This window comes from Erinaceus europaeus, chromosome 4, assembly GCF_950295315.1.
Source record: "Erinaceus europaeus chromosome 4, mEriEur2.1, whole genome shotgun sequence".
Classification (NCBI taxonomy): Eukaryota; Metazoa; Chordata; class Mammalia; order Eulipotyphla; family Erinaceidae; genus Erinaceus; species Erinaceus europaeus.
The window spans coordinates 35,071,302-35,098,052 of NC_080165.1; the positions used below are offsets into that span (position 1 = coordinate 35,071,302).

At 41.9% G+C, this 26,751-nt stretch overlaps 1 protein-coding gene across 3 annotated transcripts in view; it reads right to left on the reverse strand.

Moving 5' to 3' along the window:
• Positions 1-3,996: 3,996 nt before the first annotated feature.
• DSP (desmoplakin) overlaps positions 3,997-26,751 on the reverse strand; it is a 48,710-nt gene continuing 25,955 nt past the window's right edge. Inside the window, exons 10-24 of one of the 3 annotated variants that reach the window (XM_007524251.3) lie at positions 26,483-26,608; positions 25,030-25,182; positions 22,847-23,001; positions 21,927-22,053; positions 20,573-20,774; positions 19,987-20,213; positions 18,989-19,155; positions 18,205-18,343; positions 17,293-17,486; positions 15,932-16,094; positions 15,236-15,319; positions 13,630-13,737; positions 11,784-11,882; positions 8,791-11,085; positions 3,997-7,923 (exon numbers count right to left, since the gene is read on the reverse strand). In XM_007524251.3, the coding sequence (XP_007524313.1) occupies positions 4,684-7,923; positions 8,791-11,085; positions 11,784-11,882; positions 13,630-13,737; positions 15,236-15,319; positions 15,932-16,094; positions 17,293-17,486; positions 18,205-18,343; positions 18,989-19,155; positions 19,987-20,213; positions 20,573-20,774; positions 21,927-22,053; positions 22,847-23,001; positions 25,030-25,182; positions 26,483-26,608 (7,479 nt within the window). In that variant the 3' untranslated portion in view covers positions 3,997-4,683. The remainder of the gene's footprint in view (positions 7,924-8,790; positions 11,086-11,783; positions 11,883-13,629; positions 13,738-15,235; positions 15,320-15,931; positions 16,095-17,292; positions 17,487-18,204; positions 18,344-18,988; positions 19,156-19,986; positions 20,214-20,572; positions 20,775-21,926; positions 22,054-22,846; positions 23,002-25,029; positions 25,183-26,482; positions 26,609-26,751) is intronic. The other 2 variants (XM_016188631.2, XM_007524252.3) reach the window with 2 other exon arrangements.

Here is a 26,751-nt window from a genome sequence, read left to right on the forward strand (position 1 = left end):
ATTTCCCCAGCTGTCCCCAGTAGAGCACACATTAACTGCAGTGCCATAGCCTCCACACATATGGTGCTGGGCCTCTGCGCTGTAGGAAAGGTGGGTGTTCTACATGTAGAGCTATCTCTCTGGCTCTCAAGGTGTTTTTTTTAAATATTAATTTAAAGTCGTTATCAAATACTTCATTGTCTTCATCATTCTTTTAAAAATATCTATTGATGAAACAGAGGAGGAAAAATAACCAAATAATTACTCTGGTGCACACGATGCCAGGGATTAAATTTAGGAGCCCATGCTTGAGAATCCAGCACTCCATCCACTGTGCCACCTCCTGGGGCAGTATCATTCTTGTTAATGCTCAAGATATCCTATATCTAACTCATGGAAATAATTATTTAAGTCACTCGTGTCTCTTTGATACTAGTCCTTAATTAACCCAAGTTAACTTTGTATGTTTCTGTTCCAAGACCTAGAATCAGCCTTTTCAGTTTACCCAGCTGGTTTTAACCCCCCAAAATCAAATCTTTATTTTTATTTTTGTCAAATTGTTCCTTCTGTAGATGTGTCCACCAAATAAACCATATAGAATTTTTTTGTGTGTGAAAAGCTATTTACAATGGTGAATAGTACCGTTCTCTTAGAGAGAGAGAGAGAGACAAAGTGATAGTATAGGTAGGTCATAAAATATGAAAATAGGTCAGCAATTGCAAGTGGATGTGTCTAAAAAGGGGTTCTAGAAGTATATAGTCATAGTCTGCCCACACTATGTTTACTTTTTTTTTTAACTTATATTTAACGTTTAGCTAACCATTCTGGGCAATATAAGACTATTTTGGAATGTGAAATTATGATTATCACTGAAAAGTTAGGTATATATAGTTGTATTTCCTTAGGATGTGCCATGTATATGAACCTAAATAGACTTAGCTCACATCAAGCACGCCCTCTTTCCAGGGCACAGTGCTGTCTCGTTCAGTTTTTTAAAAATAGTTTTACTTATTTTGGATAAAGACAAAGAGTGAAGGCGAGATACAGTGGGAGAGAGAGAGATACTTGCTGTACTGCTTCACCACTTGTGATGTTCACCCCTCTCCCTGCAGGTGGGGACTGGAAGCTTGAACCCAGATCCTGGTGCATTGTGACGTGTGTGTGTTCTACCATGTGTGCCTCCACTCAGTTCTTAAAAAAAAAAAAAATCTGTGAGAGAGATAGAGATATCAAAATACTCAGCTCTGGTTTAGAGTGGTGCAGGGGATCTTAGAACTCCAGACATGAAAGGTGTGTGCATGATCACTGTGCTGCTTTTGGGCCCTTTTTTAAAAAAAAAAAAAAAAAACTTTTTTTTTTATTTTTTCATTGATAGGATAGAGAGAAATTTAGAGAGAGGGAGATAGAGGAAAGAGACACCTTAAGCATCGTTTTACCATTTGTGATGCTTCCCACCTGCAGCTGGGGACCAGGGACTTGAGCAGGTCCTTTCACATGGTAACATGTACCCTCAACCAGGTACACCACCACCTGGCCCTTATCCAGAGTTTAATGGCAACTTTTGCAGCAACTTCAAGGAGGTTCAGTTTCAGCAAAGAACTGATTTACATTAATGCTTGTTCAGATTTAATCATTTTACTAGAAAGATCTCTTGATCCCTGTTCTGGGATAGGCCTTCCTATTAACTGAATCATGCCACCCTAACCTCCAAAATAGAGATAGGGTTCATAGTGAAGTAATTAAGTTAAATAAGGGTGACCTAATGTTATAGAGCTAGTATCTTTGTAAATCCACTAAGAGACACCTGAAGTCCTTCCATGGCCCTCACTGCCTACAAGCCAGGAATATCACTAGAAACCAGCACTGGTGGCACCTTGGTCTTAGACTTCCAGCATCCAGAAAAAACATGAATTTGTGTAAGTCACCCAACCTGTAGTTTCTTGTTATGGCAGCTGTGTTGCAGCAATCTCCCATCTATAATGCAAGGAAACTCTTTCATTTCCCCTAATGCTGCATTTAGCATGCTTTGATTTTTTTTTTTCATTTTAATTAAGGGCTGTGTTTTTTGTTGTTGTTTTGTTCCTTTTTTGCCATCAGGGTTATCGCTGGGGCTTGGTGCCTACACTACAAATCCACTTCTCCTGAAGGCCATTTTTTCCTTTTTTATTGTTGTTGTTGCCCTTATTGTTATTATTATTACTGCTGTTGTTGTTGGATAGAACAGAGAGAATGTGAAGACAGAGAGGAGAAAGATAAAACACCTGCAGACCTGCTTTATGGTTTGTGAAGTAAGCCCCCCCCCCACAAGTGGAGAGTGGGGGACTCAAAGCAGGATCCTTATACCGGTATTTGCACTTCATGCCATGTGTGCTTAACCCACAGCACTACTGCCTGGCCCCCAGGACTGTTTTTATACCATGTATTTCTACCATGGGATTCAGTTTCTGGAACAATGCATGGAACACAGAACTTATATTCGGACAATTAAATTAATTGTAAAACCTTTAAATTGGAGAACAGTGGTGGGTAGAGGGAGAGAGGTGACATAACGAATGTTCTTTTCTTTCTAATACTCAAAGTCCCAGATAATTTGTGACCTTTTTTATTTTTTTAACCATAATGATTTTTAGTCCTTTCTTTAGGATAATTATATAGGACAAGTGATTGTCCTTAATTCTTTTTAAAAAATAGAAAACATCAACAAAACCATAGGATAAGAGGGATAAATTCCACAAATTTCCCAACACCAGAGTTCCATACCCCAACTCCTCAGTTGGAATCTTTCCTATCCTTTAGCTCTCTGGTAGTATAGACCCAGGATCATTATAGGGTGCAAAAGGTGGAAGATCTGGTTTTTGTAAAATTGAACATGGGCACTGGCAGGTCTATTCATACTCCCATCCTATTTCTGTCTTTCCCTAGTGGGGCAGGGCTCTGGAGAGATGGGGTTCCAGGGTACATTGGTGAGGTCATCTGCATAGGGGAGTCAGGTTGGCGTCATGGTAGCATCTGCAATTTGGTGAAGTATGGCCTTTTCTATCTTATGTGACAAGTATTCCATTTACTTTTAGATATATGATCTTTAGTTTGTGTAGTTACAGTAATATGTGCTATTAGTATGTGAAATTCATTCCTGATTGCTTTGTGCATGTTCTTCAGTCTGACTGCCAATGCCCAGGGGACTTAAAATTTTCTTCAGAATAGCTAGTCCATAGATGTAGGTATTCATTAAAGTCTTGATAACTTTAACATGCCAGAACTCCCTACCAAAGTTTCTCCTTGGCCCAAAGAATAGGCTTATCTAACAAACTAAAAGCCATCATTCCTCCAACATTCTAAGAATAATTTTCAGGGTAATAATCAGTTCACAGTAATCATATCCACTAAGGGGCAAAATGAAATGCTACATATTTTCAGGATACAGAAAATGGAATCTTGACTACTGTGTGGTATGTGGTAATGTGATGGCAACCTTTGTCAATGCTACTTAGGATTTACTATCCAGAATAAAGTAGAAGCAGGTGCTGACTTCAGGCCTGCCTTCTTTCCAATGGCTTTACCTCGTATATAACTGCCACTTGAGAAATAAGAGGAAAAAAAAAAACAACCTAACTTCAAATGATCAACTAATAAGAATCCAGAGATAAAAATATTTTAGTGGTCTTCCTTAAAAGTTATTTAGTAAGCAAATGATTTCAGGCAAATTTTACAATAAAAATGCTTCTGCTTGAACTTGGACTGGAGTTGGTGTATTGCACCAAAGTAAAAGACACTGGGGGTAGGTGGGGGGCGGGGTTCAGGTCGTGGAACATGATGTGATGGCAGAGGAGGATCTAGAGGGGGTTGAATTATTATGTGGAAAACCAAGAAATGTTACACATGTGCAAACTACTGTATTTTACTGTTGACTTTAAACCACTAATCCCCCCAATAAAGAAAAAAAAAGGTAAAAAACAATGAACAACTCCGGCTAGATGTCCGTGTGTATTTAAACATATCAAATAAAAACACAAAAACTTCACGTCTAAAAGTTTATTGCCAGGATAGCAAACTTCATAAAGACACCTTTCTAAAGTACATAGAAAATATCAAGCAAAATAAACAGAAAACTTTGACTAAAGAAAAGCAAAGATTGCTGCTATCATGCACACAGTCAAATTAATACCAAACCAAGCAGGTACATTTCAGGGCGTATGGATTATACAATCCACATTCTAAAACTAAAGGAGACTTATTCCAAAATGCTTGGGTTTGGGGTCAGGTTTGGGAGTGGGAGGTTGCAGGAGGGGCAGTTTTCTAATACAGAAAATACTTAAGATTAAAAACAGGATGACTAAGACATTAATGATCAATAAGTTTTATCTCCAAGAATATAAATCTGTATTATAAGCCAAAAGAAGCTCAAGGAAAACCTATCACAAATCTAAATACAAGAGAAGAAAAACCTGAATTCAATTTTTGCTATTCTTACAATTGATTACCACCTCACTGATACTCATTCACTCCATTAGGTTGGGTGAGCTAAGATTAAAAAAAAAAAAAAAAGAAAAGCTTTGCTATTTGATTTCAGCCATGCTCTATTTTCTTAAGCACAGAAAGTTCTACCACTACACTGCAAGCATTAGGTTTATTATTACTCTTGTTTGATAAAGTGAAAATTCATATAAATGAAGCCAAGATATAGCAGCCATTTCCCGCTGAGTTCTAGTGCCCAATAGAGCTACTGCTAAAGGAATAGGAGTAAGAATAGGTTGAATTCCCTGTGGCATCAAAGCTTCCTCTTCGGGACCCACTTCGAGAGCCAGAGCGGGACCCACTGCGGGAACCTGAGCGAGACCCACTTCTGGAGCCTGGGGCAGAAGACATGTTGTAAGGGCTTGGCAGGCCTTTGGAAGAGACTGAGGCAGCTTCTAGCAGACGCAGCCCTGTGATGTCTTCCACCATGGAGCGACTCATGGCATCCTTATAGGAGATCTTCAACTTGGTTTTGGGGCAGGTCAGGATTTTGGCATAACTGCTGGTGTCTTGTAGCCTTTGAGCCGCTCGGCCATCAATGAACCCCTTCCTGATAGCTTCCTCTGTGCTTATCCTTCCATGGACTTCTGGGTCAACCAGGCCCCCTGTGAGGTACTGGAATTCCAAGAAGCGTTGACCTGCCTCATAGGGGAGCCACTTTTCTTTTACAGCCTCCGCTGCTGACATCTTCTTCTTTCCCTTCACACCTTCAAAGCCCACAAAGGCTTTCTGAGCAGGTTTCAGCCTGGTGGCCATATCTTGGTCAACAAGACCCTGGGACACAGCATCTTGAAGGGACAGCTTCTGCCCGGTAGTTGGGTGGATGATGCCACCTGTGCAGGCCTGGGCCTCCAGAAGCCTCTGCCCAGTGATGCTGTCAACAATTCCCCGTTCTATGCCTTCTGTGATGGAGATTTTTTCCAGGTTTTCAGTGTCAAAGATGGCAGCAATGGGGCTTGACTCTTCCAGGGGGTCTGACAGGGAACTGCTACGGATGGTTAAATTCCTCACGCTGGAGATAGTGGAGACCTTACTCAGTGACTCATGTCGAGAACTGCTGAAGACATCATCACTGGTGCTACTACTAACCATGGTGCTGCTGTTGCCAACACCATTTTTCAAGGAAATCATATCAGCAAACTGAGTGAGGCTGAGGCTGCCAGATCGGTACTGGTCAAAGAACTTCCTATCAACAAGGCCCTTGTCGATGGCCTCCTGAATATCATACTGGCTGCCTGTCTTCCTGTCAACCAGGACCACTCTGGTGGAGCCATCAGATCCAGTGATAGTAATCTCCTCCCACTCACACTCCTGCTCACAGAGTTCTCTAAAGGTTTCATAATCTATAAGGCCCTTCTTGTAGGCCTCCTGGACAGACATCTCTTTGTTGGTTTCTGGGTCCACAATGACGACTCTGCGCTTTCTGAGGGTATTCTTCTGGGATGTCTGCACCTGCTTTTTCTTTTCTTTCAGGGGCAGAAGACAGAGCCCTGTTTCCTCATCCTTGATGCATCTTTCTTTGAGCTGCAGGTAGGTAAGATTTTCTTCAGTGTTTGGGTCAAAAAATCCTTTTGTGTCATCACTGGGGTCAGAAAGAATCTCGCTGAGCTCCTCATTGAAGTAGCCCCTCTTGTAAGCCATGTCCACTGGCAAACGGTGACTCTCCTTGGGGTCGATGATCCCACCCGTTGCAATCTGTGCTTCCAATAAGCGAATGCCGTGGCCCTTCTCTATAAGTTCCTTGTTCATGGCTTGGAACAGAGAGATGATGTTTCCTGTCTCAGGGTCATTGTAGCCTGTGACAGCACGCTCTGCTGACAGAAGCTTCTCTTTGAACTCGATACCTACCAGACCTCTTTTGTAGGCTTCCTCCACAGGCAGCCTCAGATTGCTCACTGGATCCACTATAAAGCCAGTGGCTGCTTGGGCTTCCAGCAACTCCAGAGCAGTCCCAGGTCGCACCAAGCCAATTTTCATGGCCTCATAAATACCTAACTTCTGTTTTGTGGTCTCATTGTAGATGCCTGCAATGCAGCTAGAACCCTGAAGGAAGTCCTTAATTCTCTCTCCTACCTCATCATAAGAGATCTGACCTGATTCCAGTTCATTGACAGTGGATGGTCTCAATATTCCAGAATCTACCAGCTCAGAGACAGTGACTGGCTGCCTGATGCCTTGGAAGGACATGCTTCTCTTCTGGACTGAGAGCAGGAGCAGACCCGTGTGGGGCTCAATTCGGCACCGTTCCCTGAGCTGCATGTAGCTCACTTTCTTCTTAGTGACGGGATCCACGAAATTTTTCTGGCTGTCTCGGGGATCATTCAAGGACCGGTACAAATCCCTGTCGATCAGCCCACGGGCCAGAGCAACATCCTTTGGCAAAAAGACACTGTTCACGGGGTCCACCACACCCCCAGATGCGATCTGGGCTTCTAGCAGGCGCATTCCGGTTTCTCGATCAATCAGATTTTTCTTGATGGCTTCTGAAATTGAGACTGTCTTGCCTGAAAATGGGTCATCAAAACCAGTGATGGCTTTCTCTGCTGTGTAGATCTGCTGCCGGTCATCAAAGTCAATGAGATCCCGGGCAATGGCATTGTCCACGGTCAGCTTCTCATTCCTGTGGGGATCAATGATGCCACCTGTGGCTGCCTGTGCCTCCAGAAGCATGACAGTAGCTTCTGGGGTGATCAGCTTCTTCCTTTTGGCCTCCACCAGGGAATACTTGTCCTTTGGAGAAGCAGAGGCCCCGGCAATGGCGCCTGCTCCACGGAGGTAGGGCTGGATCTCTGAAGCCACCTCTTCCACTGACTTCTTCCCCTTCATCAGCTTGTCCAGGGTGGTCTTGTCAATCAGCTGGCACTCAAACAGCTGCATGGCTGTCACCTTCTTCCTCAGCCCATCAAAGACCAGTGTGGAGGTGTCCACTGTCCACTCGTACTCCGTCTGGGTCTCCCGGTGAGAGCCATAGGGGCGTTGGCGGAGCCTGTCAATCTCTCTCTGCAGCCTGCAGCGCTCAGTCTCCAGCTGTGACTGTGTCTCCCTGGAGGAGTCCTCCAGCTTCCTCCGGCAGCGTTCCTCAATTCTCTTGATCTCTGCCTGCAGCCTCTCAATCTCACTCCTCAGGTTGTTCTTCTCCCGTTCGCTCTTCTCTCTCTCTGACTCAATCTTTCGGATGGCCTCCTCTTTGCGGGAGTACTGAGTCTTCCACTGGTTCAGGTCATTCTGGATCTGTTGTTTTTCGCACTCCAGGCGCTGCTTCACTCGGCTCTCTGCCTCCAGTGTGGCTTTGGCACGATTCAACTCATCCTCTAGTCGCTGCAGACGGTTCTTGTCTTGCTCCAGAACCTTAATTTTCACCAGCAGGCTCTCCCTCTCCTGCACCACCTGAGTGCACTGACTCTTTGATTCCTGGATCCTATTGGATGCCTAGAATTGAAAAAGAAAAATTGGAAAGAAATGATGTTTTGATCATGTCATATGACTGCTATCATTTAAATCACATTTCTTTTAAAAAGTTACATATTCCCCCTTTTCTATTTTCCCAATATGTACTGATTTTTTAATTTTGTAAGTTAACTTAAATTTTTTGTAAATATTACATTGCCATCTTGATAAATGGCTTCATGCTATTTTTTTTTTTCCATAGAAGGAACTAGAAACTGTAGGCAGTATTAATCTTGCACAGTAATTACAGTTTGAGAAAGTATGGCCACTTTGTTCCAGGTTATTAGACCTGCTATAACCATATCATGCCTTTTACAGTTATTCCTACTAACATGTGTAACAGAGCAATATAAATCCCAGAACATATACACACTCCACAAATGCCCCCCACACAAATATTGTCTATAGGAAACAAGTATATTAGAAGTTAGAGAAAGGAAAAAAAAGTTGTCTGAAGAGTAAAAGTCAAACACAAACATATCAGAACTGTGATTTGAAGAGAATAGAATGGTGCATGCAGGGAAACAACAGAAGCAGAGATTCCATAATGCGGCTTTCCCTTGGGAAAGCTTAGTTACAGGTGCAGGTTAGTGCTTGCTAAGCAAGAGTGACCGGCCAGAAAACGGCAACCCTAAGAGCTGGGTGGTGCAGAAGGCCAAACAGCACTGAGGCTGCTGAAAAAATAAAAAACGGTTGTCTGGCTGATGAGAGGTAACAGAGCAGGAAGAAGGAAAATGTGGTTCTTTGCAAGCCTCTTCTCCAGGCAACCAACACAGTGCAGATCAGAGAGATGAGAGGAGAGTGAATCACTAAAGAGATAGTAAGTCATGATCAAATATTTGTGAATACCTCTAAAGCCTGCTTTTGGAATTTCTCAATTTCCTGTCTCAAATTTCCCCTCTCTCTCTGTAAATCATTAATCAGTCCCTGCAGCTCCAGGGTTCGGTTGTTGCTGATCTGCAGCTGGCTCTGTAGTTCAGAGATGGTGGCATTACGGTCGCTATCGGCCTCGCTCTGGCCTCTCCTGAGATCATCGTACTCCAGCCTCAGGTTGCGAAGCTCCTCCTCCAGCATCAAGTGCTCCTTGGTCAGGTTCTCGGTGAGAGACTGCAGCCTCTCAATTTCTATCTTGCTTTCATTTAAGCTCCTGCTCTTATCTTCTATGGCCTTCTGGAAATGCTCATTCCGCAGGTGTGCCTGCTTGACGTTCTCCTGTTCCTGTAGCAGCTGCCGCCGCAGGGCCTCTAGCTCAGAGGAGAGCCTGCGCAGCTCCTCCTGGGTCCTCTGCTTTTCCCTCACGTGGCCTTCGAGCACATCCCGCTGCTGCCGGAGGTCGTCCTCACTCCTTTTTTTGATGATGGACATCTGCTCCAGCTGCTGAGTCAGGCTGGTGACTTTGATGGCTTGCTCCTTCAAAGACCTCCTCATGCCCTCCAGCTCCTCCTCCAGCTTCTTCCTTTTAGAAGAATCCTCTGTTGCCGCCCTCCTGAGTCTGTTCAGTTCCTCTTCCGCTTTCTGCTTCTGTACCTGCAGCTCCTTCAGAGAACTCTGGATGCGAGTGATGTCCTGGTCCTTCACCATCCTCTCCTGGGACACCCGCTCGTAGTCAATGCGCAGGCGCGTGAGTTCCTGCTCCTGTCCCTTCAGTTTGCTGATGGTCTCTGTGGCGCTGCTGTGGGCTTTCTGCAGTTCGTACTGGGTCCTCTGCAACTTAGCATTCTCATCCTCCAGGCACTTCCGTTCCTTTGTTTCTGTTTCAATCAGTTGTTTCAGTCTCTCTATCTCCTTGTTCTTATCCTGGATGGTCTTGGCAGCATCATCCAGAGACTGCTTGTATCGGGTACTCTCTTCAGTCCTCATCTGGTTGATCTGTCTCAGTTCTATCTCTAGCTGCTGCTTCCTCTGAGACATCTCTGAACCAGTGGCCTTGTGCTGCTGGACATTCTCTTCCACCCTCCGAAGGTTCTCCGTGGTCTGGGCCAAAGTGTTCTTCAGCCTCTTGACCTCCTCGGACAAGCTCCTGTTCTCCCGGGTGAGGGTGTCTATCTGGGCGCGGTAGCCACTGGTGTCCTCATCCTTCTGCATGGTGAGCTGGTGGATGGTGGTCTTGGTGATACTGATCTCCGTCTCGAACTGGTTCTTCAAGCTAATGATCTCCTCATCATAATTGTTTCTTACCTTAGCCAGTTCATTCTCATATTCCCAGCGGCGCTTGGCCTCCTCCTGAAACTCAACTTTGAGTCTTTCAATTTCCTTGTTTTTGTCCTGAATGGTCTTGGCAGCCTCCTCCAAGGATTGCTTGTGCCTGGCATTGTCCTCAGAGCGCTGCTGGGTGAGCTGCTTCAGCTCCAGTTCCAGCTGCTGCTTCTTCTGCAGCGTCTCTGAGCCACAGGCCTTTTGCTGCAGTGCAAGCTCCTCAGCGCGCCGGCGCTGCTCTGTGGTCTGCAGGATGCTGTCATTGAGCCTCACGATCTCATCCTTGAGGTCACGGTTTTCCCTGGAGAGTCTGTCAAGCTGGTTTCTAAGGTTTTTGGAATCATCCTCCTTTTGCAGGGATATCTCCTTGATGGTGGTCTTCGTAATGTTAATTTCTGTTTCATACTTGTTCCTTAAATTACTCATCTCCTCATTATAGTGGTTTCTTACCTTTGCCAGCTCATTTTCATATTCTCGCTTCCGAGCGCCTTCCTCCTGCAGAAGAACCCTCAACCTTTCTATCTCATACTCCTTCTCCTTGATGGTTTTCTCTGACTCTATTTTTTGCCAGCCTAGGCTCTCCTTTTCACACTGCCTTGCTTTTTGCAGCTGGTCATAGTCATTCTTCTGTTGGTCAAATCTGTCCTCCACCACCTTCCGTCTTCTCTTCTCATCTTCTATTTCATATGTCAGCCGGGTGATCTTCTCATTGAGTTCTTTGATTTGGCCATAGCACTTGTCCAGGTTCTGTTTTGCAGACTTGCCATCCAGCTCAGCTTGTCTCTTTAGCTCCTCCAAACTCACAAGCTTTGCTTTGAACTGGGAGCATTCTGCCTGGTACTTCTGCAAATTCTGATCCAGAAATTTGTTTTTATTGCAGTTCTCAGAGTTGGCATCACGAGCCAGTCGGAGCTCCTCTTCCAAAACTTCAATCTTGGTATTTTTCAGCTGTGAAAGTAAAATCAGAAATAGTGTTGGAAAAAAGTCACTTCAAGAGAAAAAAGCAGTACTTTCCTGGCCACCCAAACAATATGTTTTCTCATTTCTTTACACATGCACATACGCACGCACTCCAGTACACACATAAAGAATGATACAAGGCAAGGCAAAAATCTACAGGATGAAAATTTGAGAAACTGGTCATCCTGTTATGATTTTCCTGATCTTAGCAAATAGTCTCTCATCTTTGAGTTTCTGCTTCTTTGCATATAAAAGAGCTGATTTCTTTTGAGTCAGAACCTTACTTTGATTTTGTGATGTCTCCTTTATCTCAAGGTATAAAATTAATTTCCACATAAACTCATTTCAGTTATTGGAAATGAGGAATAAATTAGATCACTCAAATGGGGAAGTCAAACCCAGCCACCCCAGATCTTTATACTTAATTTAACACAACAAAATAGAGAAATACACTCAATAAAACTGGATTTTGGTGAGATAAAATAGCTGTAATTTTACAACTAGTAGCTACATGCATTTGGAGCCATGTATTAAAGCACGGGCTAACTCCAGGCATATAAATAATTTTACTATTTCAAGGAAAGATTGTGTGACAAATCAGTGTATCTGAATCCATGCTATTATGTGGCAATAATTATAAGGCTTTATTCTGTTTTCTTCCCTGTTGCTCCAAGGAACCAAAGTACCTTCAGATCTTCCAAACTCTTCAGCATCTCACTTAAGAATCGGTAGTAGTCTCCAGACCTCGTAAGCAGTTCTATGTACCGAGCATGAATATCTCCAGCCTAGGAGAAAAAGAGTGAAAGAAAAACTGTTAAAGTCCTATGCAAGTTGATCAATTTTGTTATCTAAAATATCTAATTAGTGAAATTATAATTTAAAGAATGAATTCTCTTCTTTTGCATGTGCTAATTCCAAAATTTGGAAGTATTAACACAAAGGGTTAAAAACACTGTTTCACAGACATGATGGGCCTAGACCTCGAATAAATCCCTCTCTCTATTGTTACCGGTCATTTCTATCAAAAACAACACAACAGATCCCTTTGTGGGCCCCCATAGGACCTTGCCCTCAACTTGGATCAACAATGGTAGAGAATGTTCCATCCTCTGAAGGGAGGATGGACAACATACTCTATGCTACACCTGAGGAAGATGGGTCCTGATATTGGGGCAGCTTGGAACGTTCCTACTCTTGACCACAGAATGTGAGCTCAGATCTACAGGGATGCAGAGGTCACATAGGCTTCTAAGCTGAATATGGGCTCCAGGTCACATCAAATCGATGGGGTTTACAATCAACAATATTTATACCCCTTTCCCATATTTAGAAGCTACTCTCTTCCCTGATCCAGCTTTCTGGTCCTTCTTCCAGTCATGACTTCATCTCCCCAAACAATAATTAGGATCCACCTGCATATCAGATTTCAGGCTCAGGGAAAAACAAACAAACAAACAAAAACTAGTATAGCCACAGGCCCTTTGGAATATAACTAAAATATGCCTACTAGTTACCTACAAAACAGAGACACCCCCCACCCCAACTCTTCATCTGCACTATTCCAGCCTTTAGGTCCATGATTAGTCAACAATTTTCTTGGCTTTGTATGTTAACTCTCTTTTCAGCCATCAGGTTCCAGATGCTAGCATGATGCCAACCAGACTTCCCTGGACAGACAACCTCACCAATGTGTCCTGGAGCTCTGCTTCCCCAGAGCCCTTCCCCACTAGGGAAAGAGAGAGACAGGCTGGGAGTATGGATCGACCTGTCAATCCCCATGTTCAGTGGGGAAGCAATTACAGAAGCCAGACCTTCCACCTTCTGCACCCCATAATGACCCTGGGTCCATACTCCCAGAGGGTTAAATTATAGGAAAGCTATCAGGGGAGGGGATGGGATACGGAGTTCTGGTGTTGGAAATTGTGTGGAGTTGTACCGTTTTGTCAATGTTTCCTTTTTATAAATAAAAAATTAAAAACAAAACAAAACACTGTTTCATCCTTGTAACTTGATGGTACCTGCCCTAGGCCATGTGATAGGTGATATTCTCTCATGTTTGTGGAAGAAGTTATCTTCTGGAAAACTTTTAGCTATTTTCTACTGTTTGTTGATTTTTTTTGTTTGTTGATTTGTTTGTATGTTTTACCAGAGCACTGTTTAGCTCTGACTTAATTACAGTAGTGGTGCAGGGGATTGATCCTGAGACATTTGATGCCTCAGGAATGATAGCTTGTTGTATAAGCCACTGTGTTTCTGCAGCCCAATTTTCCATTTTTAAAAAATATTTTCCTAACACCTAGAACTTGAACCCAATTTCTGTAGAAACTAGTACTTAACACATTCAGACTTTCACCGGTCCTTTCCTAAAGTACTTCTTGCACTAAGGGCCTACACTAGAGGGAGAGAACCTGGTATTAGCTTTTCTAAGTGACTGTCCTACAGAGATGGATTCAGAGGTATAGGTAAGACGGGAAGAGATGGGAAAGAAGGCAGAAAGGCAGAGCAGACAGACCTGTGTGGTGGCAACTATACCTCTTGCAGGATCACCCCTGAGGGGGACTGAACCATGGTTCTCTTGATGGGTATGCTCAGTAGTGTTTCTAAGCCGGAGGTGTACGATGCCAGTTGCAATTCATAATCCTGCAGAAAAACAATTTAAGAGAACTTATTTCATGAATTTTAAAATTTTTTTATATTTGTTTATTTTCCCTTTTCTTGCCTTTATTTTGTTTTTAAAATTGTTGTTGTAGTTGTTGTTATTGATGTCATCATTGTTGGATAGGATGGAGAGAAATGGAGAGAGGAGGGGAAGACAGAGAGGGAAAGAGAAAGATAGACACCTGCAGACCTGCTTCACCACCTATGAAGCAATTCCCCTGCAGGTGGGGAGCCAGGGGCTCGGACTGGGATCCTTCAGCAGACCCTTGCACTTCAAACCATGTGCACTTAACGCACTGCACTACCACCGGACTCCTGACTTCCTTATTTCATGAATTTAAGAAGCAGCAATGACACTAGAATTTCAGTTGTAAATTACCAAGATGTACTTCTTACTTTTTTTTTTTTTTACAAAGATTTATTTCCTTTATTACATATGAGAAAGAATTTCACATGAGACAGAGAGGAGAAAGAGTCAAGCCAGGGCACCACTTCAGTGTGTGCAGTGCTGAGGAGAGAACTGGGAACCTCAGGCATGAAAATCTCATGCTCTGTCATTTGAGCTATTGAGTTGTTGGAAAAGCTACAATGTTGCTCTCTATGCAAAAATGTATACAACTTCTAAAAGCCAAACATTTCTCCAGCCACCAGTATGTATTTCCAGTGACCTATTTCTTTTTTATTATATATATATTGTATTTTAGTTGTTCGCTATTTTGGATTCAAGCATTAGTGACCTATTTTTATAGACTACTGCACTGCTTGTGGGCAGATAACTAATGCTATCATATTAAACCTGGTGGTACCTCTTAATATACTAAGTGGGAACTGTGCATGTTCCTTGCCAGAATCCATATAAACACTGAAAATTACAGAGAATGCCCATGTGTCATGAATTCAAATTAAAGGGGAACAAATTTTCATGCTTTGCTCAGGAGAGAATACATAAAAGCTATCATGGTTATCCTCACTAAGTTTATAATGTTTAAAGTGAACCAAAAAATAATTCAGCTAATAATATTCTTCTTTTGTTATTCTTGTCATCACCAGGGCTTAACCACTCTGGACTGACTTTCCCAGAGAGAAAAAGGCAGAGACAGGAGGGGTACCATAACACTGAGCCTTTCGTCAACGCATGGCAAAGCACATACTATGCAGGTGAACAGTACTGCCAGAGTGGTTTAATGATATTCTTTTTTTTTTTTTTTTTTTGCCTCCAGGGTTATCACTAGGGCTGGGTGCCTGCACCATGAATCCACTGCTCCTAGAGGCTTATTTTTTCCATTTTGTTGCCCTTGTTTTTTTATCATTGTTGTTGTTATTGCTGTCTTGATTGCCAGATAGGACAGAGAAAAATCGAGAGAGGAGGGGAAAACAGAGGGGAAGAGAAAGACAGACACCTGTACAACTGCTTCACCGCCTGTGAAGCGACACCCCTGCAGACGGGGATAATGATGTTCTTAGTGGAACACCAACGTACCTTAATGGAGTTTGCACAAAGCTCAGCAGTTTTTTGTACTTCTTCTGACTTGTCTCGTTTGCCACATATCTCATTGTGTAAGTTCTATGCAACAAATAAAGCGTTTACAAATGTTTAATTGTATAAAGGTTTTAAAATAAATATCACTTCACTCTTTCACTATAGTTTTTTGGGTTTTTCCTTCTCAATGTATCATTGAGCTCCTCATTTTATCAGTTTTTCCACTTAGAAAAAAAAAAGACTGAAGATCTTTAACTTCTTATGGTTTACTTTCTAGACTGTCCTCTTTGCTGGTCTTATCAACTCAATTTATAAAGATACATTATAACAACATTATTTTATTATTATTTGCCAAAGCACTACTCAACTCTGGTTTATGGTGGCCCTGGGGATTGAACCTAGGAGCTTGGGACTTCAGGCATGAAAATTGTTGTTTGTATGACCATTATGCTGTCTCCTCAGCCCCATTACATTATTTCTATGTTCAAAATTACATTTCTTTGAACAAATCTTGTGAATATCTCAATTGCTTTTCCTCTGGGCACAATTCACAAAATGGACAATATTAGATAGTCATCACTTTAAAACTAAAGTGAAAAACTAAGCACTACCACAAAAAACTAGAGGGAAATACAGTTTATAGCCACATAATCTCAGAATTATGGAACAGTTATGGAATGACAAATCAGCTGATACCTTCTGCTCATTCAAAAATCGCATGACCGTGTTGGAGTCTCCAAACTTCATGGACTCTAAGGAATCCTGGCGGCGTTTAGCATCACAGAGCCACTTGCAGAAAGCCTGGTAGTTGTCACGGTAATTCCTCAGCTGCTTGATTTGTTTCTCCAAATCCCATAGTCTGGGGAGATATGATATAATAAAATTGCTACTGCAGCCCAAAGTATTCAACATATATTTATATATGACCTGGAAACTCCACAAAGTATATATTCAAGAGAACTGAGAACATGCATTCACATAACAATAGTTAGACATGGGTGCTCCTAACACCATTTTTCATAATACCCTAAAATTAGAAACAATTAGAAAAACCCATCAACTAATGGAAGGCTAAACAAAATGTTATATAGTCACACAATGGGATATTTTAAATATTGAATAATCTTGAACTGACACATGATATACCATAGATGAACTTTGGAAATATGCTAAGTAGGGGGAAAAAAAGCAGTCATGAAGAACCATGTATTGTATGAGTTCATATACAAAACATATCCAGAATAAGCAACTCTATAGAGACAAAAAGTAGACTGTTAGTTTCTTGGGGTTAATGGGCTAGAAGACAATGGGAGGAGATGGTTAGAGGCTACTAAGGGGGTTTCTTTTCAGGGTGATGCAAAGAAGCTTAGACTGTGTTAATGGTTAAACCATTCTGACTTTACTAGAAACTAAGTTTTACACTTTTTTTTTCATATGTCCCCCCTCCTCTAATATTCACCCGCTTTCCTGCTGATTAAATAAGATGGTTTGACAATAAAATGGCAAATCAAAATCCAAGAAAGGAGATTCAAAGACTTGTTAATCCATGTCTTCTCTTTGGACTCAAAAAGTCAATTGGAGACTGAACTTGTGACTCAAGTAGCTGGGTGAAGGGAGAATTTTATGACATTTGAACTAAATGTCAGTAAAGACATTTCCTTTAAAGTAAAGCTAATGAACTACAAGAAAATCTCTATGATATTTTAAACCCTCATTTGCATTCAGGTATTTTTTTTCTCTAGGGTAAAAATTTCAGATTTCTGAAGAACACTCACTCAAAGCATCTACATCCTGACTCACCCCACCATCAATGTTAGAGCAAGAGTCTATATAGCATACAAATGAGCTTGATCAATGGATTCTACTATTTCTCTAAGAACCAGGTTGGTACCCAGTGAGGACTACGCCAACTTTAGCTATCGACGTAATGATGCACTCTAGCTCCACTGCCAACAAAGCTCACACACAGAACCAATCCTCATCTTCTAAAGTGATCAAACTGAGCCATAGTATTTTAGGAACAACCCAGTGGGAGAGAAGCATGGAAGCTCACACACCTAAAGTCGATCTGCTTGTCAATTCTCTGCCAGCGGTCTGTCAGCAGTGTGACTTTTTCACTGAACTTGCCCAGGTCCAGGTCATACAGTGGGTACTGTTGAGAGGTCTGGGAGTGGACTTGCTGTGCCTTCTGCAGCTCTGTCTTCATGGTGGCCAACAGTGACTTTTTCAGGTTCAGGTCATTTTTTATTTTCTACCATGGGGAAAAAAAAATGCACAAATTAATCTTATTTCCTAACTTGTGTTCTACTACATATTTCCAAATGATTTTAAAAAGTTTATAAAAACTCTTTAGAATATTAATATTTTAAGTGATAATAATCAATGGAAGTAAATATGTTTATTGAATGCATTTCCCCTTTTTATGTTAGTCATCAAATACTTACAAACCTAGTTCAGGTGGCCCAGGAGTGAGCGAGGAAAGCACTGAACTTTCAAGAATGAGGTACAGAGTTTGAATTCAGGTACCCTATATGCCAAAGTGATTCTCTGGTATTCTTTCTCTCACTCTTACTCTTGCTCTCTCTTTCCTCCTCCTCCGTCTCTTCTCTCATTAATAATAAATCTTTTTATTAATCGAGTACCTTTAAAAATCACTCAATGCATCAATTAATTTGAGAAAAGCTAAATATCAGGTTCTAGCCCACGATTAACTAACTGGAATATATGTTTACATATTAAAGAATTTGAGAAGCCCTACAGTAAAGAAATCAGTTTGGCCCATTTATCTCAGCATTTCCCAAATAAATCTCCATTCTTCTTTACTTCCTCACACAGTTTCTGCTAATACAGCAAACTAGAGAGAAAACAATGGCATATCAACCACCATCAAATTCTATTAGCACAGGTTGAGGCTTTAAGGTAGACCACTGAGTCTTCTACGATCCCCAAGCCCCAGCCTCTCACCTTACCTTTAACCCACAGCGATAAGCTTCCACCTTATCCAGATCTAGGCAGACTGTTTCCTCCTCTGTGAGTCTGGCTTCATACACTTTCAGCATATCTTCTGTTTGGAGAATAGCCTGAAGCAGTGCTCTTACTGTGCATAAGCTGTATGAGCACAGGAAACATGAAATCAAACTCTGACATTCGGTACTTGCTACTACTAATTAAAATGAAAAAGAAAAATATTATAGCCAAGAGAACATTATTTTGCCTACTCTGAAAACTGTGGGGGCAATAACTTTTTCCTCTATCATGATTCAGACTGCTATCCCACACTGACTAAAGAATTTCATACTTGGGGCTTGCGAGGTAGCGTAAGTTATGCAAAATGATTTTCATGTCTGAGGCTACAAAGTCCCAAGCTCAAACCTTAACACCACCATAAGCCAAAGCTGAGCAGTGTTCTGATTCAAGTTAAATAAATAAGGAATTCCAGGTTGGTCCTTAGCATAGATCTTAGTTATGAGCCACTATATTCCAGAATGATGGGGTAAGCACCCTTGATAAGATTGTGCTTTCATATTGTATTTACTGGAGACTGTAAAACATTAATCCCCAAATAAAGGGGAAAAAATGTTAAAAAAAAAAAAAAAAAAGAGTGCTCTTTCAAAAGAAGGTGTAAGCAGCATTGAGTGGAAAGAGATACCACAGGGGGGAAACATTAGTAGGTCAAGCTTATAAAGCAAACGGTCTGTAAAAATGAAGCTGAAGAAGAGAAACAGATCTGGTATTAGAGTCGGTTACATTTACCTATTTAAGTAGCCATCAGAGACACCATTGATATTTTCTAGCTTCTGAAATAGTCCGAACACCTCATTTTGTAAATAGCAATATTTTTCTGAACCCCTGAAGTTGGCAAGCATGTCCTTAAGTTGGTTGAGGACTTCTGCAATTGCCTGAGAATCATTCTGCACACTCTGTTGGGGAAAAAAGACCATGTTGGTTTCTTTGTGTAAATTTTAGAATCATCTTTATCCTCAGAAGCCCACTAGATGGAGGTGATTCAAGAAAAGAGACAGAGTTGTCCTTTTGCTTCCTTTTTTGAGGTCCTAGTAGTACACAGTAAAAATGGTCTCTCCTACATAGTTCAATGCAGTGCCAGGTATAACTCAGCAGAAAAGGTCATTGAACAGACCAAAGAGATATCTCTGTCTGTTAGAGCACCAACCTGTATGCCTGAGGCCTCAGAGGCCACAAGTATAATCATTGGTACCATCTTACATTAGTACTGAGCAGCACTCTAGTGTCTCTCTCTTCTAGTAAAATAAAAATACAAGGAATAACTTCTAAAACACAGAAAAAAGATCAACACTGGGTCAGAAATTGAATCACCTCAGCTGTTTCTCAGTGTACTAATGCCCTACATGCTCACCCAACCAAATCTCTCCTTGTCAGTTTCCTGTCCCTAAACAAAGATTATTCCATCTAGGCTAAGGTCTCTTATATCTGGTCCACATTACAGGCTGATTCAGGCAAAATCCAAACATGTTGGTGACAGCTTCTGAAAGGAACAAACTATTATTCTGTACAAAAGCCCAACTCTGTGTCCTCATTTAGATGTCTAATCCCCAACTAAATCCTTCCAACAAGTTTGGAAACTTTAGAAAGGAACAAAAACCTTCCTGTCAGATGACTTTACTTTAAAAGTCTTATTTCTTACTCACAGCTATTTTAAGTAGGTTTCCTAATAGTACACAGAAAAATAACAATTATACCTGGGATTAGGCTAAGTGTTAGTGGACAGTTACCTTCAGCTCACTGATCTTAACTGTGATGTGGTGTGAAGACCCTTGGTCAGCCAACAAGACATTTTTCAGGGCCATCCTGCCCTCACAGTGCTCTATCTGCCGGCGGATCTTCTGCAGCTCCATCAGCATCCACGTCTCCTGTTTGTCATTTTCTCTATTGGTCTCAATGACTTTATTATGGTTAACATCTTGGCAGGATCCAACATGCGTGATTTCAGTTGTGGTGACTGTGAAAATATGATAGAACTCCAAAATCAGAGCGTTCCTATCTTTAAAAGGGACTAGGTCTCAGAAGCATCCATGCTGTGAGAAAAATCTGATGCTGTACTTGGGGAAATGGCTCAGTGAGTAGAGAGCACAAAACATGTGGGCACAATCCTGAACTCAATCCCTGGCAGAGCGATACTTTGGTTCTTTTCTTCCTCACGTTAATAAAAAATTTTAATTGTATTCTAAAAACTTAATGTGCAATAAACCTCTGATGCAGTACCTCTCAAATGCTTCAGAAACTAGTTTTATGCAGGCTGTCTTTTGAAAATATAGCTAGATATGTAGGTGACTCCAAGAAAAAGGTGTCCCAGCCCACCTGTCTGGTGCTGGGGGTGGCCGGGAAGCTGGATGACCAGCGTCTGGTAGTGCTTCTGTGCATCCGTGAACTGAGACTGAATCTTCCGTTTGTCATCGTCTCCAAACATCTCTGAGCCCTGGCTGTTTCGGATAAACTCTTGGTAATGCAACTCCAGGTCGGATATGGTCTTCATGTAATCCTCCTGCCGCATGGTTTTCAGCTATAAGTGAAAACAGGCAGAAGAGTTATTTATGTCTCTGAAGTCTCACTATCAAAGCTTGTGGGAAAATTCCCTAAGTTGGAAGGACTTTGAGGTCACACTCACTTGTCAGAGACCACCAAGAAAGAGTGTTTGAAGGACTCAAGAGGTGGCCCTAAGGACCAGCACAGTGGATTGTCAATTTTTTCTCCTACACAGTGTCATTTTTCATAGGAAATAATACTCAGACACTCCAGCAGATCACAACAGAACTGCTCTGAGTGAGAAAAACAGTAGGGGGAGATCCAAGTTCCCCCATTAGGTCCCTTTCCTCACTGCTGCCCCTACTATCCCTTCAAGGGCCCTCACTGAGATTTTTCAGATCACAATCGGGAATCACTGATCCAGAGTAGCTAATACTCCAGGGGCTCTTTCAACAACTCCACTCAACCTTCTCTACTTCTGTGACATCCAGTCAAGTATCTATGACCTGAGAGGGCTGGGTAGTGGTACACCTAGTTGAGTGCACATCTTAATATGCTCAGGGACCCAGGTTCAAGTCCCTAGTCCCCAACTGCAGGGGTGAAGCTTCACAAATGGTAAACAGTGCTGCAGGTATCTACTTCCCTCTCTATATATCCCCCACCCCTCTCAATTTCACTCTGTCCTATCAAGTAAAAAGGGAAAGAAAAAGAATCTATAGCCAATTGGCAAGGGAGGTAGCTCAACAGAGAAAGTACAAGATTTGACTATGTGAGGCCCTGAATTCTATGCTGGAGTAGTACTCCAGTCTCTCTCTCTTTCTCTCTTAAGCTCCTAAAATAAATCAATGTCTTTTTTTTAAAGAAGCTATGGCTTAACTTTCTATTACAAACTTTCTATTATTATTCCTATTAAGGAGAATAGGAATTAGGATATTCTAGGACTGGTATCATTTTCACTAGGACTTGACTTGTTGGATAATTCAAGGTGATACTCCTGTTTGCCTCAAAACCAGCCCAGTGCAAAAATCTCCCACTTCCTATGAGATGGGCCAGAGCATCAGAAAAAGATTGAGTTGCCTCGCTTGATTAACTACACAAGCATCTGTGGCACACTACAAGGTCCCCTGGCAGAAGCACTACAGGGGCAGGGTGGGCTTTTGTGGACCTTTTAATGGCCCAGAAAACATACCTTAGCAATGGTCATGGCCCTGATTTTCTCAATGTCAATCATGCAATAGTGCCAGGACACCAGGCTCTTCATGTTGATGTACAGCTGGTTCCACAAAGCCAGGATAGCTTCGTAGTACTGTTCAATCCTACAAGAAATAAAGTAGATGCTCCAGAAACCTGACTCTCAGACATCATCTCTTTAGAAGCTGGTTGTTCTAGCTGACCTTACAAAACACTACAAGATCTAAGCAACCCACATTTAAATGACTTCCTGGAAACATTCAACATATCAATGGATTTGAACAAATTAAACCCCCCCCAAAGAGGACATTCCCTATAGTCTACATGAATGGAGAGTTTGGATCATTTTGATCCAAATAAAAACTGGGAATTTTTGTGGTTGTGCTGTTTGTCAGCAACTTTTTGATGGACAGGGGTTTATGCTGTGCAGGACAGCAGGTGAGACCTGTCACAGGAATGAACTTAGAAATGGTTACATGTGGCTTACTACACCCCTCTCCCCATCTATGGATTCATAAAGGTCTCCATAATATAGTGTATTAAAGATCTGCCATGTTCAACCTGCAAAGGAAATGCTCCACCTATTGACGAACAAATACTGATGTGAAGGGCATTTCACATCTGTGGGTCCATGAAAAATGAATGAGTGATCTAAGAATATCAGAACAAGGACTTAAAGGGCATGGCAAGAATTCTCCCCTCCCATTCTTGTACAAGTCAGACATCCCTTTTATCCCTCCAGTGGTAACTATAGTGACTTCACATAAAATTGCAATATACCAGAGGATCTCCTTGAGGTTCCTTTTAGGGGGAGGTGTTTGTAAGGAGGAAATGATGTGTCTGGGTTTCCTGGTTAGTCAATGGGTCCCCTCCTCCTGGGTGCATGCTTATCTCAGCTCTCAAGTCACTTCAACTTACTTGCACGAGAGGTCCACAGCCAAGGGGTTGGGGGGAGGAATAATCAGTCCCACAGAAGGAACAAGCATGTCCACGCCTCCTGGGCCTGTCACATACCACTTGCTGCGCTCATTATTGTCCTTCAAAATACACTCGTCCCCTTTGTGCACAATTTTCTATAAGGCAAGTAGGCATGTGAAGTCTTTATTTACTAGCATGCATTTTTTTCTTTTATTCTCAAAGACATAAAAATGAAACTGTGCAAGCTGCTTGAGATTTTATCATATTACATTTCCCTTCAAATGAAGCTGATTTTTTTTATATAGTCAAATAATAGGGAAGTTTTAAATAATACATTAAGCCTAAAAGGCATAGAGAAATTGAATTAGGTGAAAACTCACTAGGAAAGTGATACATTCTTTTGTTTTAAAAAAACTTACGAGGAAGTCGGGTTGTACCGCAGCGGGTTAAGCACAGGTAGCGCAAAGTGCAAGGACCAGCAGAAGGATCCTAGTTCGAACCCTGGCTCCCCACCTTCAGGGGAGTCGCTTCAGAAGTGATAATGCAGGTCTGCAGGTGTCTATCTTTCTCTCCCCCTCTCTGTCTCCCCCCATCTCTCTCCATTTCTCTCTGTCCTATCCAACAATGATGACAACAATAATAATAACTACAACAATAAAATAACAAGGGCAATAAAAGGGAATAAATAAATAAATATAAAAACTTTTTTTAAGTCTTTTAAAAAAGAACTTTCGAAACCAGAGGTTTGCCCCTCTGGTAAAAAAAAAAAAACAAAAAACTTTGGGGGCCTAGAGGTGGAAGTGCAAACAATACAGTGCACAAGGACCCAGGTTCAAGCCCCTGGTCTACCCCTGAAGAGGGAAAGCTTCACAAATGGTGAAGCAGTGCTATAGGTGTCTCTCTTTCTCCCTCTCTATCTCCCCTGCCTTTCTCAATTTCTCTCTGTCTCTATCCAATAATAAATAAATAAAAACATTTAAAAAAAAAAAGAAGAACTAAGTCTAGCCCTAGCATCACATGAGAGATGCTACTGTGTGGTATTCTTCCTTCTCTCTGTCTCTCTTGTCTGGATAAAATATCAGCCCAGGAATAATGAAACTGCTTATGTGCAAGGGCACAGTTCAGCAAAAATAAGTTAATTAACTGAATTATTTAACAGCTTCTGTCCTCAGTTAACTCCAGCATCTACCTGGCTTCGTAAAATGGACACTTAAATATACAATGAATATGTCAATTAGTAAAGCATAAAAAGCATATTTATGTCTTCAGTCTTTATTTCACCTTCAATCTCCATTTAGACTCACGTGAGTCCTTTAAACATATCCACATAATAGGATAAAGTTCATTCTTTTAGAGCCATTATCTAACCAACTAATCACATTTTATGTTTCTTAAGTCCTCCATGATTTTTAAGAGGAAAAAAAATTGTGGGTACTGTAGAGTTACTAAACATGAGTCTGCTTTCTCTACATATGCTTATATTGTTAAAGCCAACAGAACGAAGATAACTACTGTGTAAAATCCACAGGCCTTCACTTATATGCTGCAGAATCGGCAGGCTTCTTACTACTTTTATATCAGACAGTTAAAGATAGTAATGATCACAGACTAAACAAGTTATGCCTATTAGTTATTCCTTTAAAAAAAATTAAGGGGAGTCAGGCCGTAGTGCAGCGGGCTAAGCGCAGGTGGCGCAAAGCACAAGGACCGGCATAAGGATCCCGGTTCGAACCCCAGCTCCCCACCTGCAGGGGAGTCGCTTCACAGGCGGTGAAGCAGGTCTGCAGGTGTCTTTCTCTCCTCCTCTCTGTCTTCCCCTCCCTCTCACCATTTCTCTCTGTCCTATCCAACAACGACAACAATAATAACTACAACAACAAAACAACAAGGGCAACAAAAGGGAATAAATAAATAAAATAAATATTAAAAAAATTTTAAAAAAGAATTAAACCCTAATAAAGTTATTTTTTTTTAAAAAAAGAATTAGAATAGCTGTACAAACGCTATTATCCTAAGTACTGACAACTGTTAGAACCATTCAGAACAAAGCCACAGCCTTTATTCAACAACAAGAAAGATGTTTACTGTGGGTACTTGCTGAAACCTAGATTAAACTGTTCTGGTTAACAAAAATCAGTATGTGGAAAAGGGAAAGCTTCGTATCACAATAACTGCATACATACCTGGTCTTGTTTGTAGTCACAGAGAGCCCTGAGAATAATGGGCTTATTACTTCTATAGTCTGGGTTACGCGGCTTCAGCTGCACAATCTTCTTGGATTTGTTTACCAAGTTCTGCACCTGACGCTTGTATTCCAGGATTTTCTCTCGTTCTTTCTGCAGCAGCAAATAAAATCTCACTTTAATACAGACACCTAGGAATTTTAGCAAGATCTTCAAAGGTCATTAATGTAGTTACTATATTACCAGTCAGACATTACCAGAGTGGAATTAGATATACAAACCACAGTTCACCTCTCTGCAGAGAATATGGGAGCCTTTCCTAAAAAACTCCTTCTGAAGCTACACAGCTGTGAGTTAGTGGGCAGGAAAGAAAACCACTATGTGAAAGGACTATCGATAAAATCTGAGGTAGGTATTTCCAAACAGATTTTTGTAAATAATCCAGCATTTCACTCACACTCTCTTTCTTTTTTTTTTCAGTTTTTTATATTTATTTCTCCATTTGTTGCCCTTGTTTTTTATTATTGTTGTAGTTGTTATTATTGTCATTGTTATCGATGTCGTCGTTGTTAGATAGGACAGAGAGAAATGGAAGGGGAAGACAGAGAGGGTGAGAGAAAGAAAGACACCTGCAGACATGCTTCACTGCCTGTGAAGCGACTCCCCTGCAGGGGGGGGATCCGGGGGCTGGAACTGGGATCCTTATGCCGGTCCTTGCGCTTTGTGCCACGTGTGCTTAACCCGCTGTGCTACCACCCAACTCCCCACTGTCTCTTATTTTTCCCCAAGGTTATTGCTAGGGCTTAGTGCTGCATGATGACTCCCCTGCTCCCAGAGACCATTTTTTTCTCTGTCAGAGACAGAGAGAAGTGAAGGAAGAAGGAGAGAGAAGGCTAAAGAGATACATCTGCTGCGTTGCTCCACCACTCATTAGCAGTCCCTCTATAGGGGGGGCCGGAGACTTGAACCCAGGTCCTTGGGCATGGTAATGTGTGCACTCTCTGATCACACTACTGCCTGGTCTCACTCTGGTTTTGTTGTAAGCAGTCACAATAACTGAAACAAAAGTACTTTTCAACAGTTGTTGAGCAAGTAAAGAAATGTATTTTGATGTCCAGGTAGTGGCACACCTGATTGAGCACACATATTAAACTGTGCAAGGCCCTGTAAGATCACAGAAATGGTTGCCTGGGCTTTGTGTGTGCACACTGTTCTGTGCAATCTAAACCACTCCCTCCCTAAACCACTGTCATCTCTACCACCCCATTCCACCTCCACTCCAGAAGGGCCTGTGGGTCTAGGCCTGGGACAGCATCTCTAGCTTTGGGAATTTCTAGCCCCCATCCCTTCACCCCACATTCTGGGTCTGGAATGGCGCCTCCAGCTTCTGGAACCCCCTCCACTGGCTCCCCCACCCCTTTGCGGCTCCCAGGGCCAGGGTCTGGGTCTGCACCTCCAGCTCTTTGATCTGCTCCAGCAGGCGCTGCAGGGGCATGTTCTTGTCACAGGGATACTTCTTCCTAATGGAGTCCTGCAGGCCCTTCAGGTAAGCTTCAGTGGACTGGGCCTCTTCAAAGAACTGTCAAGGATGAGAGTGAAATCCCCATCAATGCAAAACATCTCAGTAAGCATATCACCTCTATTTCCATCCCAGAACTATCATTTCTAAGAATAGTTGAAGGGGGCTAGAGGAAAGAAATGGAACAGAAAGTATATTAACTT